The 15,247-nt window shown below is 45.9% G+C and overlaps 1 protein-coding gene across 4 annotated transcripts in view; it reads left to right on the top strand.

The window, feature by feature from the left end:
- Nucleotides 1-15,247, top strand: part of LOC147890206 (serine/threonine-protein phosphatase BSL2 homolog) — a 90,787-nt gene that overhangs the window by 7,040 nt on the left and 68,500 nt on the right. For 2 of the 4 annotated variants that reach the window (XM_087390365.1, XM_087390367.1), the window contains exons 3-7: nt 13,684-13,762; nt 13,846-13,925; nt 14,021-14,115; nt 14,233-14,332; nt 14,739-14,808. In XM_087390365.1, the coding sequence (XP_087246491.1) occupies nt 13,684-13,762; nt 13,846-13,925; nt 14,021-14,115; nt 14,233-14,332; nt 14,739-14,808 (424 nt within the window). Of the gene's footprint in view, nt 1-13,681; nt 13,763-13,845; nt 13,926-14,020; nt 14,116-14,232; nt 14,333-14,738; nt 14,809-15,247 lie in introns of those variants that run through there. The other 2 variants (XM_087390366.1, XM_087390368.1) reach the window with 2 other exon arrangements.

Raw genomic sequence — 15,247 nt, 5'->3', positions numbered from 1 at the left:
GTAAGAAGCTAGACGACACCCAGTATCGTTGGCCCACACTTGAGAAGGAACTTTATGCTGTAGTGTATGCTCTCAAGGTTTGGAGACACTACTTGTATGGTTCAAAGTTCCTTGTATTGACTGATCACCAGTCAATTAAGTATGTGTGTGATGGATCAGAATTGAGAGGAAGGAAAGCTAGATGGGCAGAGCTAATGCAAGATTTTGATTTCGAAATACGTTATCGTAAGGGTTCGTTGAATAGTGTGGCGGATGCCTTAAGTCGAGTTAAGTTTGTAAATGCTTTGTCATTTACGGAAATATCCTCAGACCTATTTCAATCCTTGAGAGGGCTATACGCAACTGATAGTCATTTCAGTTCTTATTGGCAGAGAGTCCAGGATGGGAGCTCCATGGTTGACCAGGACTCAGGGATTGTGCCACCTAGGATACAGGCGGCGGGAGGTCAGTGGATGATTAGGAACGGCTTGCTGTTCCGGAATGAAAAGATTTGTGTGCCTGATGTTCTGGACCTTAAATCCAAGATTCTCTGGGAGTGTCATGATGCTCCTAGTGCGGGACATCCAGGTATACATAGGACTCTGTCTCTTGTGAAGCATACCTTTTATTGGCCTAAGATGCGTGCATTTATTGAAAACTATGTAGTAGGTTGCCGGGTTTGTCAGGTTACTAAGGCTGAACGCCTTAGAAGCGCGGGCTTATTACAGCCTTTACAGATTCCAGGTAATAAATGGGAAAGTATTTCCATGGATTTTATGATTCTTACCTACAAGAACAACTATTTCAGCTGTGCAGTTGGCTCACGAGTTTGTGGACCACTTGTTCAAGCTGTATGGTTTACCATCTGACATAGTCAGTGACAGGGACTCAAAGTTTACAAGTAACTTTTGGACACTTGTTTTTGAGAAGTTGGAAACTACTCTAAGTATGAGTTCCTCGGATCATGCACAATCCGATGGCAGTACAGAAAAGGTCAACCAGTTGGTTGAAGACATGCTTCGGGCATATGTATCTAAGAGACAGTCTTCATGGGAAGATTATCTACCCATGATTGAATTTGCTTACAACAGTGCAAAGCATTCTAGTACAGGTTACAGTCCTTTTATGCTTATGTACGGGTTTCAACCTAAGTCACCAGTTATGGTTGGATTAAAAGGGATTCAAAATGATGCTGCTAAGAACTTCTTGCAAGACATGCAGGAGATATTGCAGTTTGCCAAGGAGTCTATTAGAAGTGCCCAAGATCGGGACAGATTTTATGCTAATACACATCGTTCACCTAGAGAGTTCTCTGAAAAAACGATGGTATATTTGAGAATTCCTAAGGAATCCAAGAGCCTAAGTACTGGTTTGGTTCCGAAATTATCCCCCAGATACTGTGGCCCATTCAAAGTCATCAAAAGAATAGGACCAGTTGCATATCGACTAGAATTGCCTCCTGATGTTAAAGTACATCCAGTCTTTCATGTCAGTAGACTGAAAGAAGTATTGGGTGCAGATGATCAACTTGTTTCTCCTCATGAGATTATAGAAGTTACAGATTTGACTTTTATTCCTCACGAACCTGAATCTATTCTTGAATTTCGTGAAAGACAGATTCGAAATCGTACTATCACGGAATACAAGATTAAGTGGAAGGATCGTGTTGAGGAGGATGCAACATGGGAGACATTACAAAACCTCCAAAGAACATTTCCGGATTTCTTAGCGAACTCAGGAGTGAGTTCTTAGAGGAGGGGGAGTATGTCATGTGCACGGATTGGTATCTGACGTGTACTAGTTACACAGAACTAGCTCAGGTTAGCCTGGGGAGGCTTAGAGCTAGGCAGGCTTGATTCTCGGGTTGAGTGGCAAGGGTACGAACTATTTCTAGGTCTTCGCTATTTTTGGCGCCGGGGCCCGAGTCTATAAAAGAGGCCCAGGGGGTTCAGTTCTCAGTGTGCAGTTGGGAGCAAGGCTCGTTCCCAGGTGCTAGGTCTGATCCTGGATTGTGTCGCGGATGCGCGCCTGCATCTTAGCGTAGCCCAAGGCCCAGTGGCAGATCCAGGGCTTCACAGCGCCACCTGGTGGTATGGGACACCAGGCTGGTTTGGGATCTGATTGGGAGTTCGTGCCAGTAGCTCAGCTCGTGGCTCGGAGGGGACATCTTCTGATTCGGGATCACATCCCGTAGATGTCACGGTGGTGAGCAGCCTGCTCAGTTCTGATGTTGTGTGTGGTTATTTTGCAGATCAGGGGTTTCAGGAGTGCTGGGACGTGTCAACAAGATTCCCAAAAATGCATCTTGATAGAAGGAAGCAATCCTTGTTGAATATATCTCCGAAGTACATCCCACATGCCAAAAACGAGTGCAAGATGGCTATGGTGAAGTTTGGCCTTCCTCCAAAGTCTAGGAGCTAAGTTGTGACCTAAAAATATAGCCAAAAATGGTAACCATTGATTGAGGTTCTTGGCTTGAGTTGTAGAAATGCTCACGAAGATGCTTCCCAAGGATGGAAGGTGCTGCTTGTTAGGGTTTCTAAAGATTTCGCCGTAAAACCACATTGCTACATTGGGAGACTTTGGTGGGAATGATGAACCGATGTAGAATGATCACATTGCCTCAAAAGAAGCATGGAACAATTGAAGGACCTGTACGAAATAACAGTATGACCTCAACCTCGAGAATCACAATTCACCATGAGGACGGAGGAGGGAGATGCCATGCATGACTACCTCGTGAGAGCGAAGACGGTCAGGGAGCAGTTGGCAGCAATTGGTCACAAGTTGGGCGTGTTCCAATGGCCTATGCTTGTGTGAATATGCTGCCAAAAGAACTTTAAAACCAGCATTTATAGGTCACAGAAGGGGCAGTAGGCCATATTCTTGTCAGCCCAGTTCAACATGTTCGCTGAGCAGCAGTACACAACCTTCAGCAAGCATAATTTATGTCCTTTAGTTCAGCATAGCCTCAATCTAGGGAACTCATCAGTTATATTTGGCCCTAACAACTCAATGTATCCCTCAGTGCACTTGGTTCATGCCCAGGCAAAGCATTACAGCAAATACTTGGGGGCAGTTGTAGCCACGTGTCAATATGAAATGCTTTATGCTCTCTCTACACCTCATCCATCTTGTGTATGAGGAAAACTGACAGAGACATGATCTTCTACGCTGAGACCCATTAAAGTCTGGAAAGACGGCTGCTGACACTGACGGGATATATCTGGGAATCAGCCCATGGGAGACAGTGGGTTACCGGGGTTGGGTACTGTGTATGAGGAAAACGGACAGAGACATGATCTTCTACACCAAGACCCATGAAAGTCCGCAAAGAGGGCTGCCGACAGTGAAGGGATATATCTAGGAATCAGCCCATAGGAAGGAGATGAGGGGAGACAGTGGGTTACGAGGGTTGGGAGGCGAGCGTGGCTGTCCTTTTTAGAGCACACCTGAGAACACTCATATCTGTGATCTGGAGACAGGAGCAGATACATCATCTTATGCGCAAGAAGTCACCAAGGAAGGGCACAGCCCATATGAGACTATTCATGATGACATCACGGAGCTCTCTAGATAGAGGGACACTCTCCTCCTTGGTGACTTCAATGCATGTACTGGGTTGCCCTACTAGATTTCGATGATGATTCCCTCATAGTGCCAGAGATGGATGCAGCAGAGTTGGGGATAGTGAGGCAGTCAGCTGATTTAGATGCACCAGTGACTGCATATGGGAGACATCTACTTGAGCTGGGGGCTATCCATGACTTGATCATATATAACGGTCTCCGGAGATGGCCATCATCTAGTGGGCTCACTTTTCCCCATAGGGTGGGGGAAGAAGCATAGCAAACTATCTGTTGGGTCCACTAGCTTTTGCCTCACGGATACGTGACTTTACTGTGCCCCCTCCTCCACTCGGTGCGGACCACTCATACCTTGCCTTCTATATCTCGATCGCCATGCCAGTCATGAGAAGGGTCCTCCCTGCACCCACTCGTGTTCAGATCCATTTTCACTGTGCTCTTGACCCGGTATACATGAGCCACTTGGCCAATGGGACATTTGACTTCACCAATGGCACAATGGATCTCACGTCGAGTGACACGGCTTTTCTCATACATGGGATGGGTGAGGTGATCGGATCCTTTTGGGGGGGGGGGGGGGATCCTACTATGGGTTGGGGGCTCTTATAGGAGGGGGAGCCGCCCATCCCATCACAGATCCAGTGGTTTGGCACACCTCCCTTTATCCCAAGTCGGACTCCACCTGATATGTCCTCTATGGCCCAGGCCCACTACGTGTCACTTGTTGACTGCATAGAATGTACGGGCTGCCCTTCTCTGGCTTCACAACCGAAGATCACGAGATCATGATGGACTACGCACTGAGCACTTTTGCACATGGGCAAGAGGTCGTGACCCCGGTTCTAGTACAGTTGCTCAATCATGCCATATGCCATGGCTTCCCATCTACTTGGAGCACTGCCACCATAGTACCGATACACAAGGTAGGTGATGGATACTGGGAACTACCGTGCTCTTATGATTGGCCACGCTTTGGCTAAGATATATGCGTCGGTACTAGAGAGGGAGATCAGCAGCCACACAGAGGGTCATGGGCAACGGGCTCTTGGGCAGGCAGGTTTTCAGAGACAACACTCAACCCTAGACCACCTTTACCCTGAGGGCTATTATTGAGGAGGCAAAGTCGAGGCACCTGAAAGTATACACTTGCTTTGTAGAGTTTCGTAAGGCATTTGACATTGTACCTTGCTCCTGCTTCATTAGGAGATTACAGGAATTCCAGCTCCTAGAGATTATGATTTGGGGGTGATGAGTCTATATGAGTCCGTCAGAGGGAGAGTACGTGCTCTGGGAGGTCTATCAAATTGGGTTGAGAGCACTATCGGGGTGAAGCATGGCTGCCCTCTCTCAGGGACTTTTTTCGGGCTTTATATCGATGAGATTACATCATTTGTAGATTGTCTAGGTGGAGAGGGTTTAGTTCTGGCTGACCTGATGATGCAGATACTGTTGTACGTAGATGACATAGTCCTCATATCATCCTCAGCAGAGGGATTGCAGAAACATCTAGAGGCTCTGGAGATGTTCTGCAGAGAGAGACCTGACAGTTAACCTTGGAAAGACCAAGGTTATAATCTTCAACCTTGTGAGCAATATCCCGTCACCAAAGTTTCACGTACGGAGGTTAGCTAGTGGAGATAGTGCAGTCCTACACATATTGGGGGGTAGTGTTCACTGGACCAGTTTTCACGATGATCCATGCAGCTATAGTATGACTCACACGAGGGCTGGGTGCTTTGGCCCGTCTAGAGAGGCAATGCTTCGAGGCACACTTCCAAGACCCTCTGCTAAGGGTTGGCTTTTTGACACCCTGGTGAGATCGACTGCAATGTATGCAACACCTTTCTTGGGGGAGTGATATTTCAGCGAGAGAGTGGAAGAGATTTGAGAGGCTACAGGTGATTATGGGATCGGGGATGATTCGTAGCAACCCAAAAGCTCCCAAAAGGCCCAAATTTTGAGAATGTCCTGTAAGGTACGAGCTGTACGGATAGACAGGTACGTGACTGTACGGAACACACGTGATTGTATGAAAACACAATGTTGGGGTAAAGGGCAGTGTGCCCACCCACTTGTACAGTGCCCATGTATACTCATATATATATGATAGAGGAATAAGCTGGAGTAGCTTTTGCTCCACCACTTTTGGTGTCTCCTTATCCCTTCCTGAGTGCTCCCTCTTCCCCCTCAACTGGTATCAGAGCCCACGGCGTTCGATCTACGAGGAGCTCTCTGAGCTTGGCAATGGAGCTATCGGAGGTTGATGGCCGTCGAGCATGGGCATGGAAGGAGCTATTTGTTGGCGACGAGTGGTGGCTATGGCGATGGCGGAGCTCGTGGCAATGGTGCTAGAGTTGCCGTGAGTAGTCCGTTGTGGGAGGAGGCCAAGTTGTAGGGCTGTGGCGCTGGAGGCCACTCATTGATGGAAGTGCGTTGCAGATTAGCTAGAGGCATGGAGCTCGTGGAGCTCGTTCGTCATGGTAGAGAAGCATTGACATTGAAGATGCTATGAAGGCGTTGAAGGTGCACTGTGGGTTGAGCTGGGGAGCCTTGCGTTAGGTACTCGTTGTAGTTCCATCAATGGAGCTACTGTTGCATAGAGGCCGGCTTAGGAACCGTCACCGTCTTGAACGTGGTTGGGCCGAGAGGGCGCTTGGAGCATGTATCCTGTGGAGGCTTCACATTGATGAAGCTGGAGCTGCCTCAGTCTCTAGAGATGTATGAGGCATCGAGTAGTTTCTCTCTCTCAGAGATACAAAGGACCTAGTCTTTCTCTTACGAACTATTTTAGAATGAGAAACACTCAGCCATAGCCATTCTTGGCACTTGCAGGTTCCAGTCTTGGCATAGTTCTTTGCCATTGTCTCTAGCTCATCTGGGAGCTGTTGGGGAGCCTCTGGATTGCATGTTTGATGCAGTTGAATGCCTGGGGGATTGCCAGTGATTGCATTTGTGCTCTTGGAGCTGAGGACACGTTGATTTGAGGCTGTTGCTTGGACACTTTGTGGGACTGGTCATATGCCATTTTGCAATCTTGCACAAGGAGCTTTCGATTTGTACATCACTTTGGCAGTGGCAGTGACACATGCTTTTGACAGTGGTACATGCCTGGTTGAGATGCATTGACAATTCGTTGGATGCATGGTTATTTGCCTATGTTGGATACATACGGTGGTACGGTGATGTATTGAGAACCTGTCAGATTAGCATTGTTTGGAGCTGTTTCAGGGCTGGTTTGTCAGCATTTTGGGGTTGATTTGATACCGTATTCGGGGCTGATTTTATGGCATTGTGTTTGCCATTGGTTAGGACATTACAATTGCTGCTGTTGCTGTTTTTATGACAAAACAGTCATTTTCAAGACTGAATATCTCTTTCCTGGTGCGGAATTGCACTTTGTGCCGAACTGGAAAGTTGTAGTTCACAGAACATACTACAACTTTGCTTTTGGAAGCAAGTTGATCCGGTGTAAGCTGCAGGAGTTACAGCCTCTGCAAAACCACAAAAAGTTGCAGTCTATTGTCTATTTGTGACCAATGTGCAGGAAGCTGTTTTTCAGGTGAGAATATCTGAGAATCCACAAGGATTTGGCTCTTGAGGTCAACTGATAAGTTGTAGATCTTTCTACCAGCTACAACTTTGCTGTTTACAGCTTTGGCATCCGGTATTTCAGTGAAAAGATATCGCTGTTCAAAAACAAGGACAGCGTGTTATCTTGCCCAAAGTGGCTGTGAGGTATTGTTGTAGGAATTTCTCTTGCACAACAGTGAATTGGGAACTCACAGTAAATTACAGAAAGTGATTGGGATCTCACTTCAGTCCAAGGGCATTATTGGCATTTTGGCAAGTCACTTTGGCACATTTGGCAAGTGGTGAATGCTTGATTTTGTTGCCAAAGGATTGCGCGCTTGAGGTGATGCATTGGTGATGCAGTAAATGTTATTTCGATGCATTATGGATTTGCATTGGTGGATGCCGCATTGATGTTTATGGATAGTTGAGCTGGGCTCCTATTGCCATTGGTTGAGCATGCATTGCTCATTTGGTTCAGTGCATTTCCTACTTGGATTGCCTCATTGGCAGGTTACTGGGCTGCATATATTCTTGTTTATGCCTCTTTATGGCTGAGTGCTTTTGAGCATTGGATCAGCCAGTTTATTCGGAGATCTGATTGGTCTGGACAACACTATATTTTTTGGTCATTTGGGTTGCCTATTGCACTATACTGCTCTTTGGTTGTGAGCTATTGTGCCACAGATATGGCATCTACAGCTGGTAGTGCCCTCTTTGATATTGAGAGGTTGGATGGATCAAACTTTCAGTATTGGAAAGAGCAGATTTATGATGTGTTAGTGCAGAAGAGGCAGCATAAGCCCATTCAATGCAAAGGTGTCAAGCCTAATAGCATTAAACAGAGTGATTGGGATGACATGGATGAGCAAGCATGCTCTATCATTCAGTCATCACTCTCGAAGTCAGTCTACTTGCAGGTACAGGGTGGTGTACAGGGTGTAGACTACCATGCATATGAGTTCTATACTCGTATATGCCAGATGTATGACCATGATAGTAGCAGTGATGAAGGCATTCTTTTGTCTATGTCTGACACCTCCTTTTTGGCCACTGATGTACCCATTCTTGGTGATTGGATGTTAGATCCATGTGCTTCATGTCATATGACCCCTCATAGGTCATGGTTCAATGCATATCAGGAATGCATTGTGGAGAGTGGTTTGATGGGCAACGATCATTCTATGGATGTCTATGGTTATGGAGATATCCACCTTGTTATGCCTAGTGGCTCTATCCGTGTTCTACAGAGGGTTAGACATATACCAGGACTTGCTACGAGCAAGATCAGTACTGGACAGTTGGTTGAGGTAGGTTATCATGTCTCTTTGGGTGATCATGCATGGAAGATTGCTAGAGGCAATCTGGTTATGGCTAGGGGATCACGGGTTGGATTCTCTTATGCATTGCATGTATCAGGTGTCCAGGATAAGATGCTTATGATTAGTAAGCAGCCATCAGCTAGTTTATGGTATGCCAGACTTGGATATATGTCTACTGCAGGTATGGAAGTCCTTACAACATTGAGATACATTCCTGTTATGGATGTCTCTCAAATTGTGATGATTGTGATGATGGTCAGCAGTCAGGATCCTCCTTTATGTCATGATTGTGATGATGGTCAGCAGTCAGGATCCTCCTTTATGAGGAAGACAGTCAGTGAGAGGTATCTTGAGCCATTGCAGTTGGTTCATAGTGCAGTTTGTGGGCCTAGCCTACCGTTTCACTAGGTGGTGCCTCTTACTTTGTGACATTTATTGATGCCGCTACAAAGTACATATGGGTCTATCCGATTCGGCAGAAGCATGATGTATATGATACATTTCAGCGCTTCTTGGGTAATGCTGAAAATCAGTCAGGAAAGAAGCTATTGAGCTTGATGATTGATGGTGATGCAGAGTTTACCTCTCCTACATTTCAGCATCTATGTGATACACTTGGTATCAGGAGGGTGTTGACCACTCCTCATCTTTCTGCTCACGATGCCTTGGCAGAAGGCATAAATCGGATTCTATTGGACAGGATTGGCAGCATGCTACGGTATGCAAGTCTTACCGAATGCTATTGGGCTGAGGATTAAGACAGCTGCATACTTGCTTAACAAGTCACCCAGGAGATCTCTGAATGGTAGAGTGCCATTTGACTTCTTGACAGGCAAGGCACCATGTTATGAGCATTTACGTGTGTTTGGCTGCGAGGCTTATGCTTATGGTTCCCGATCGAGGAGGTGTATCTTCCTTGGATATAGTGAGTCCAATAAGGACTACAGGTTATGGGATTCTTCAACTAGAGAATTGATACGCAGCCATAATGTCTATTTCAGAGAGGATGCTATGTTTAGATAGCCCAGGACTATGGATAGCAGGAGAGTGGTATTCCAGGAGCGTGTAAGTGCAGTGATACCTCCGAATTCTATGCAGGGACAGCCCATATCCCTTGGAGTGGGAGGTTTTTCCCACGGTGAGCAGGTTATAAAGTTGGGACAGCCACGATTACTTCCTGATTTTGGTCAGAGACAATTAGATCTCTCGAGTATTCCACAGGTTTATACTCCTATGGAGATTGTTGATGCATCTTCTATAGAACGTTACAATTTACTCCTAGGATGTGGAGTGCCTCTTGCAGATGAGGATGAGGCTATGCATGGTGAGGAGGATACCTTGGCTAATGATGCCCAGTATGATCCATTGGCTGGTTATGCCAGGATAGATGTGGTTTCCGCAGTTATTGACTCGGGTCATATTGTGCATGGGCAGAAATCATTGATGTGTTTGCTTCGTAAGTGCCTCCGTGGCCAGAAGCAATCCCCTCGAGCTTGGCTTCATAGGTTTGATACCGTTATGAGAGCTCAGGATGTGATGCGCAGTGAGACAGGTTATGGTCTCAGTATTGAGGAGGTTGCTATCCTTCTGAGGTTACTTGCCATATGGTTCCTTATGGACAGGGATGCTTTGCAGTGGGCGCTGCATGGTCTTGATGATGTTTGTCAGATACTTGGTTGTTTCAGTATGGAGAGGGGGAAGTTACTGAGTACTCCATTGCCTGTATTGGCTCCATACTTGAAACACAGCAGGTTTGATGATCACAGATCTGTTGAGCAACAAGTTATGGTTGATATGGCAGCCATAGTACTTCATGCATCCATGACTGTTTGAGACTTGGTTCTCACATGTTTGCCATTGGGGCTACACTTCCGGTTCTTGCTTCCGTTGCAGTGGGAGTTGGTAGCATGATTATGGCAGATTTTGGCAGTAGGGAAGCCGTTGTGGACATCAGGTCCTTATGCTTCCAGGAGCAGCATGCAGGTGATGCAGGTTGGGTAGACCAGCAGAGGTCTATTATAGGGCATGTGCTTATGGTCACAGGTGGTACAGAGACATTTTCTTTACACAGTGACAGTTCGGGTGCTATGGACTTAGCACAGGAGCACGTGGTGGTGAGAGTTCACTCTCCCAGTGAGATCTGGCATGAGATCTTGGTTGACAGGCATCTACAGCTTGTCATTTTCTATCCTGCAAAGCTAATGTCTGCTAGCAGCTTATCCTCTATGCACTTTGCACATTGTAAAGTGCCGATGGGCATAGGATGACGGTGTGGTCATCTTGTTTTTCAGCCTATGGTTGATTGTATTATATGTGTACTATACTCCCTTAAAGGCACACTGCCTTTAAGTGGGAGGTTGTTGGGGTAAAGGGCAGTGTGCCCACCCACTTGTACAGTGCCCATGTATACTCATATATATATGATAGAGGAATAAGCTGGAGTAGCTTTTGCTCCACCACTTTTGGTGTCTCCTTATCCCTTCCTGAGTGCTCCCTCTTCCCCCTCACACAATACGAAGCAACGTGTACGACTGTACGAAAGCTGTATGGAGCAGGTATGAGACCTTCTGTAGGACTGTACGGAAGACATACGGCACAGTACTTCTGCTGTACGGAAGCCTGATGTTCGGAATCGCATGTAGTCTTTAACTTTGTACGGCAGATCTTCACACGTGGCTGTATGGCGATGTAGGTACAACTGTACGGAGCTAGAGTGTACGTCTGTACGGCGGCGCATGTACGAAATGTAGCACGGAGCTAGAGTGTACGTCTGTACGGCGGCGCAGGTATGAAATGCAATGCGAAGCAGTTTGTACGACGGGCATATTGCGTGCAGACTGTGTGTATGGGCGTCCATATAGTCGTACGGACTGTACGAATGGAGAAGCAGGTGGGCTGAGGAAAGCTAGTGCAAATCTAGGAGCAAGAGACGAGTCAAAACGTGGCTCTGATACCACTGAAGGATCGGATAGGAGAGAGAGAGTGCAGGTAGCTAAAGAAGCGATGAGTTAACCGTCACGTCAAATCTTGGATAAACCAAAAACAAAGGAGTACAAGGTATAAGCACCTAGACCTAGGACTAAGTGTCCTAGGTGTCACATAGGACTAAGTGTCCTATGTGGCCTAAAAGACACTAACACTATAAGTGTCTTTATTTATGCCTACAAGGCACATACCATGGCCTATAGGGCATCACTAGAACCACCAGAGGATGGCCTACATTTTGCTCACTAGTTTAGCACTTTAGCTTCCAACAAGGGCCTAAGTGAGCCCTTTGTTTCAGCCCATAGCGGCTTGTATGAGTTACTTTTGGTTTTGTACCTTTGTCTCATAGGCCCGCAAGGCCTCCTGCAGACGTTAATACATCTCTCTCTCTCTCTCTCTCTCTCTATATATATATATATATATATATATATATATATATATATATATGCAGCAGATTGTTGTATTTGGCATTGTCCTCTTCCATGGCGCTATCAGAGGTAGGCGACCAGAGATGTTGGTTTGCACACACAGTGAGATGGTTTAAGCGACTAGGGTTACACATGGATAGGTTTCTTCCCTTCCAATACAGCATTGATGGGCCGTTTTTCCCACTCCGGTATCATGAGGTCAACCAGGTCATACGTGAGGATCTCCTGCAGCTACAATATTTCGGACTTGGTTGGAGCTGTATGAGCTCTCATTGAAGCTCAGCTTCTACAGAGATCATTGCCTACATATCTCAAATGAGGGGTGTATTGATCCACTAGGATATACACGGATTTATTTAGGCCATTCATTGAGGATCTCCATTGGGCAGTTCCGGGTCTCTTTACATAGACTCCATATTGAGAGTGGTTGGCTAGAGGGTCTACCTAGGGAGCGACACTTATGCACTTTGTGTGGCCTACAAGAGGTTGAGTCGGAGAAACATTTTATCTTCAGATGCCCGGTTTATTATGAGATCAGAGGATGAGTTTATTGACTATCCAGAGATAGCTCCGGGTTATTAGCCAGATTTCTCTCTTTTCTAGATCAGAGGTGCTTGGCCACGGTCGCTCGTGAGGTAGTTAGGCATCCTGAGCTCCTACTCTGATCTCAGAGACAGGAGGAGCATACTTTGGCAGACTCTTCTCAGAGCATGATCACAGAGTTCTTCCAGTCGGAGCACATAGATTCCCACCCTAGACATGATCGAGACCTAGAGGCAGTGACACTGCAGCTCAGGCAGAGGGTTGATGCACATATTACACTCAGGGACATTCCCTCCATGTTCAGAGTGGGAGCTCGACCGATTGGGCTTCGCCTTGTTAGATGTAGAGCTGTGACCAGGAGACAGCGTAGGATTGCATCCAAGGAGCTGGCAGCACTGTGTATCTGATTTCATGTTATCGCTCTCTCACTCTTGACGAGGGGCGGACCATAGTGACCTTGGAGCATACTTTACTTTACTTTGTATTATTATGACAGTCGCTCTGGTGATGATGTTGATGATAGTGATGTTGTAAATGACTACTATTTTGTTATGACTATGTGGGTTATAGTTTTTTGCTTTTGTGTGGGTGTGGATGCCTGTTTAGTAGCTCCACCCTTTTCCATTGGCTTGTATCAGGTTTCTCACAGTCTCACAGACCTGTCGGTCTTTCAAAGACATTAATAAACCTCTCTCTCTCTCTCTCTCTCTCTCTCTCATGCTGGTAGCATGCAAGTTTCTGCTGCGAGTATATATTGTAGCCAGCATCGGCATGCACTAGACAAATTAGAGGTAGGTCTAGTGTATGCTCCATCACATGCACATGAACACCCGCATGCAGACGCACACATACAGGCACATGTACTTGTAGAAAAAAAGAACAAACCCTCATGTACAGACTTTATGAATTGCAATTTTCAGCCTTATGATGGTCATCAGTCAGATGGCTACAAGTACAGCCTTGGTAAGTACTTCGTCCCATGTCTGAGTCTCGTGTCCACTGAGATTTACCACTTGGCAAGTACTTCGCCCCATGTCTGAGTCTCACACACAGTATCGCAGACTTGCACCTCCAACTGTCGATGCACACAGGCCTGCACCATTTATGTGATTCAAACAAGATGCAATTTCGAGCACAGGATAGTCACTCATTTAGATGGCTACAGTTGTCAAAGGGGCATTCCTCAAGGGAAGTGTTGATTTTTCAGTGTCTTGGTCACTGTGGTCTGCAACTGTATTTGTGATTTTGATTTATTCATGGCTTTGCCAGGATCAATCCGGTTGGTGATCCTCCTTCTCCACGTGCTGCACATGCTGCTACTGCAGTAGGCACAATGGTAGTTATTCAGGTATAATGACAAGGGGCCATTATAGTCTAGTCTTCTATCTATGGCTTAATGCAAATTCAAGAAATTTTACTATTTCCCTGTAGGGTGGGATTGGTCCTGCCGGGCTTTCAACAGAGGACCTTCATGTGCTTGACCTTACGCAGCCAAGGCCAAGATGGCACAGGTAAACATAAGCTCAACAGTATAGAAACCTTATTTTCTTTGACCTGCTCTACAGTGTGCACTGTGATCATACAGATGAGGGTTTTTATTTCTTAGGGTTGTGGTGCAAGGACATGGGCCTGGACCCCGGTATGGCCATGTTATGGCGCTGGTTGGACAAAGGTTTCTTCTCGAGGTTGGCGGCAATGATGGTCAGTACAAAAATCACAGTAACTTCTTTTCTGTGAGGTGGAGCTTGACCTTGATCCTTTGGTTTAACTGTTTATTTTACTGTGGTCTTGACGGTTTTAATTGAGTAACTTTTGCAGGGAGACGTCCATTGGCCGATGTATGGGCATTGGATACAGCAGCTAAGCCTTATGAATGGCGACGACTAGAGCCTGAGGGTGATGGTCCGCCTCCTTGCATGTATGCTGAAGAGACAGTACAGCAGCCTTTCTTCCTTTTGCACACTTTTTAGTCACTGGACTTTGTTTTCTTTTGCTTGAATCTATTGGAACTGTGAACACTAGCAAAGGTTTGCTGGAAATCCATTACAGGATATCAAAATAGTGGATGTTAAATGGATGGATGATTTCAAATCGTGTGCTTGTATTGGAAAGCTCAGTTGTACTTGGTGAAATTTTTATGAAATATTGGTTATGAATGTATTTATATTTTTGAACATAATGGAAAACAATATAAGTGTATTGGTCTTGATAGGGGCGTCATGATGATAGTCGTCATAGCTCCGCCTGCTTTTCTATGTAAAGCCTGTCTCAAGGATCGCGTAACGGATTGTGTGCTGTTGCTGATTTGCGAATTGACGTTGTAGGTATGCCACTGCAAGTGCACGAGGAGATGGCTTACTCTTGTTGTGTGGAGGGAGAGATGCGACTAGTGTGGTAAGTGGGTTGCTCATTGTATTTTCATTGGTTTATCTGCTGGAAAACCTTTATTAAATTCTGCATGTATCCTGTGAGAAGTGCACCTGTGCAGTAGAATTGCTGTGATGCCTTTCCCTGCCTCATGCTAAAGTTTGCCAACCTTTGGTGCTGCACAAATTCAAATGTTCAGTGCTTTTTGTGTACCTTATAAACTAGTGTTGAGTTTGAAGCCTCATATTTCCTTATGTTTCTGTCAAGGTTTTTAACAGTAACTTGGTACGTGTTTAGAAAACTATGAGCCAGATAGGATGGCTTGACTTGGAACCTTAAAATATAGGTCGATCTGTGGACATTCAAGTTGTGACTGGCTGAAAATAAGTCAGATTTTATGGCTCAATACCCCACCTGTGAGCCACCCCTTTGAATATGCTTCCTCAGATCATTTGTGATTAGTATG

The sequence above is a fragment of the Dipteris shenzhenensis genome, chromosome 19, assembly GCF_047967505.1.
Source record: "Dipteris shenzhenensis isolate YYH24624 ecotype China chromosome 19, Dip_SZ_1.0, whole genome shotgun sequence".
In the NCBI taxonomy this organism is placed as follows: Eukaryota; Viridiplantae; Streptophyta; class Polypodiopsida; order Gleicheniales; family Dipteridaceae; genus Dipteris; species Dipteris shenzhenensis.
The sequence above is the reverse complement of the archived record's forward strand: the minus strand, read 5'-3'. Positions and strand labels throughout refer to the sequence as shown.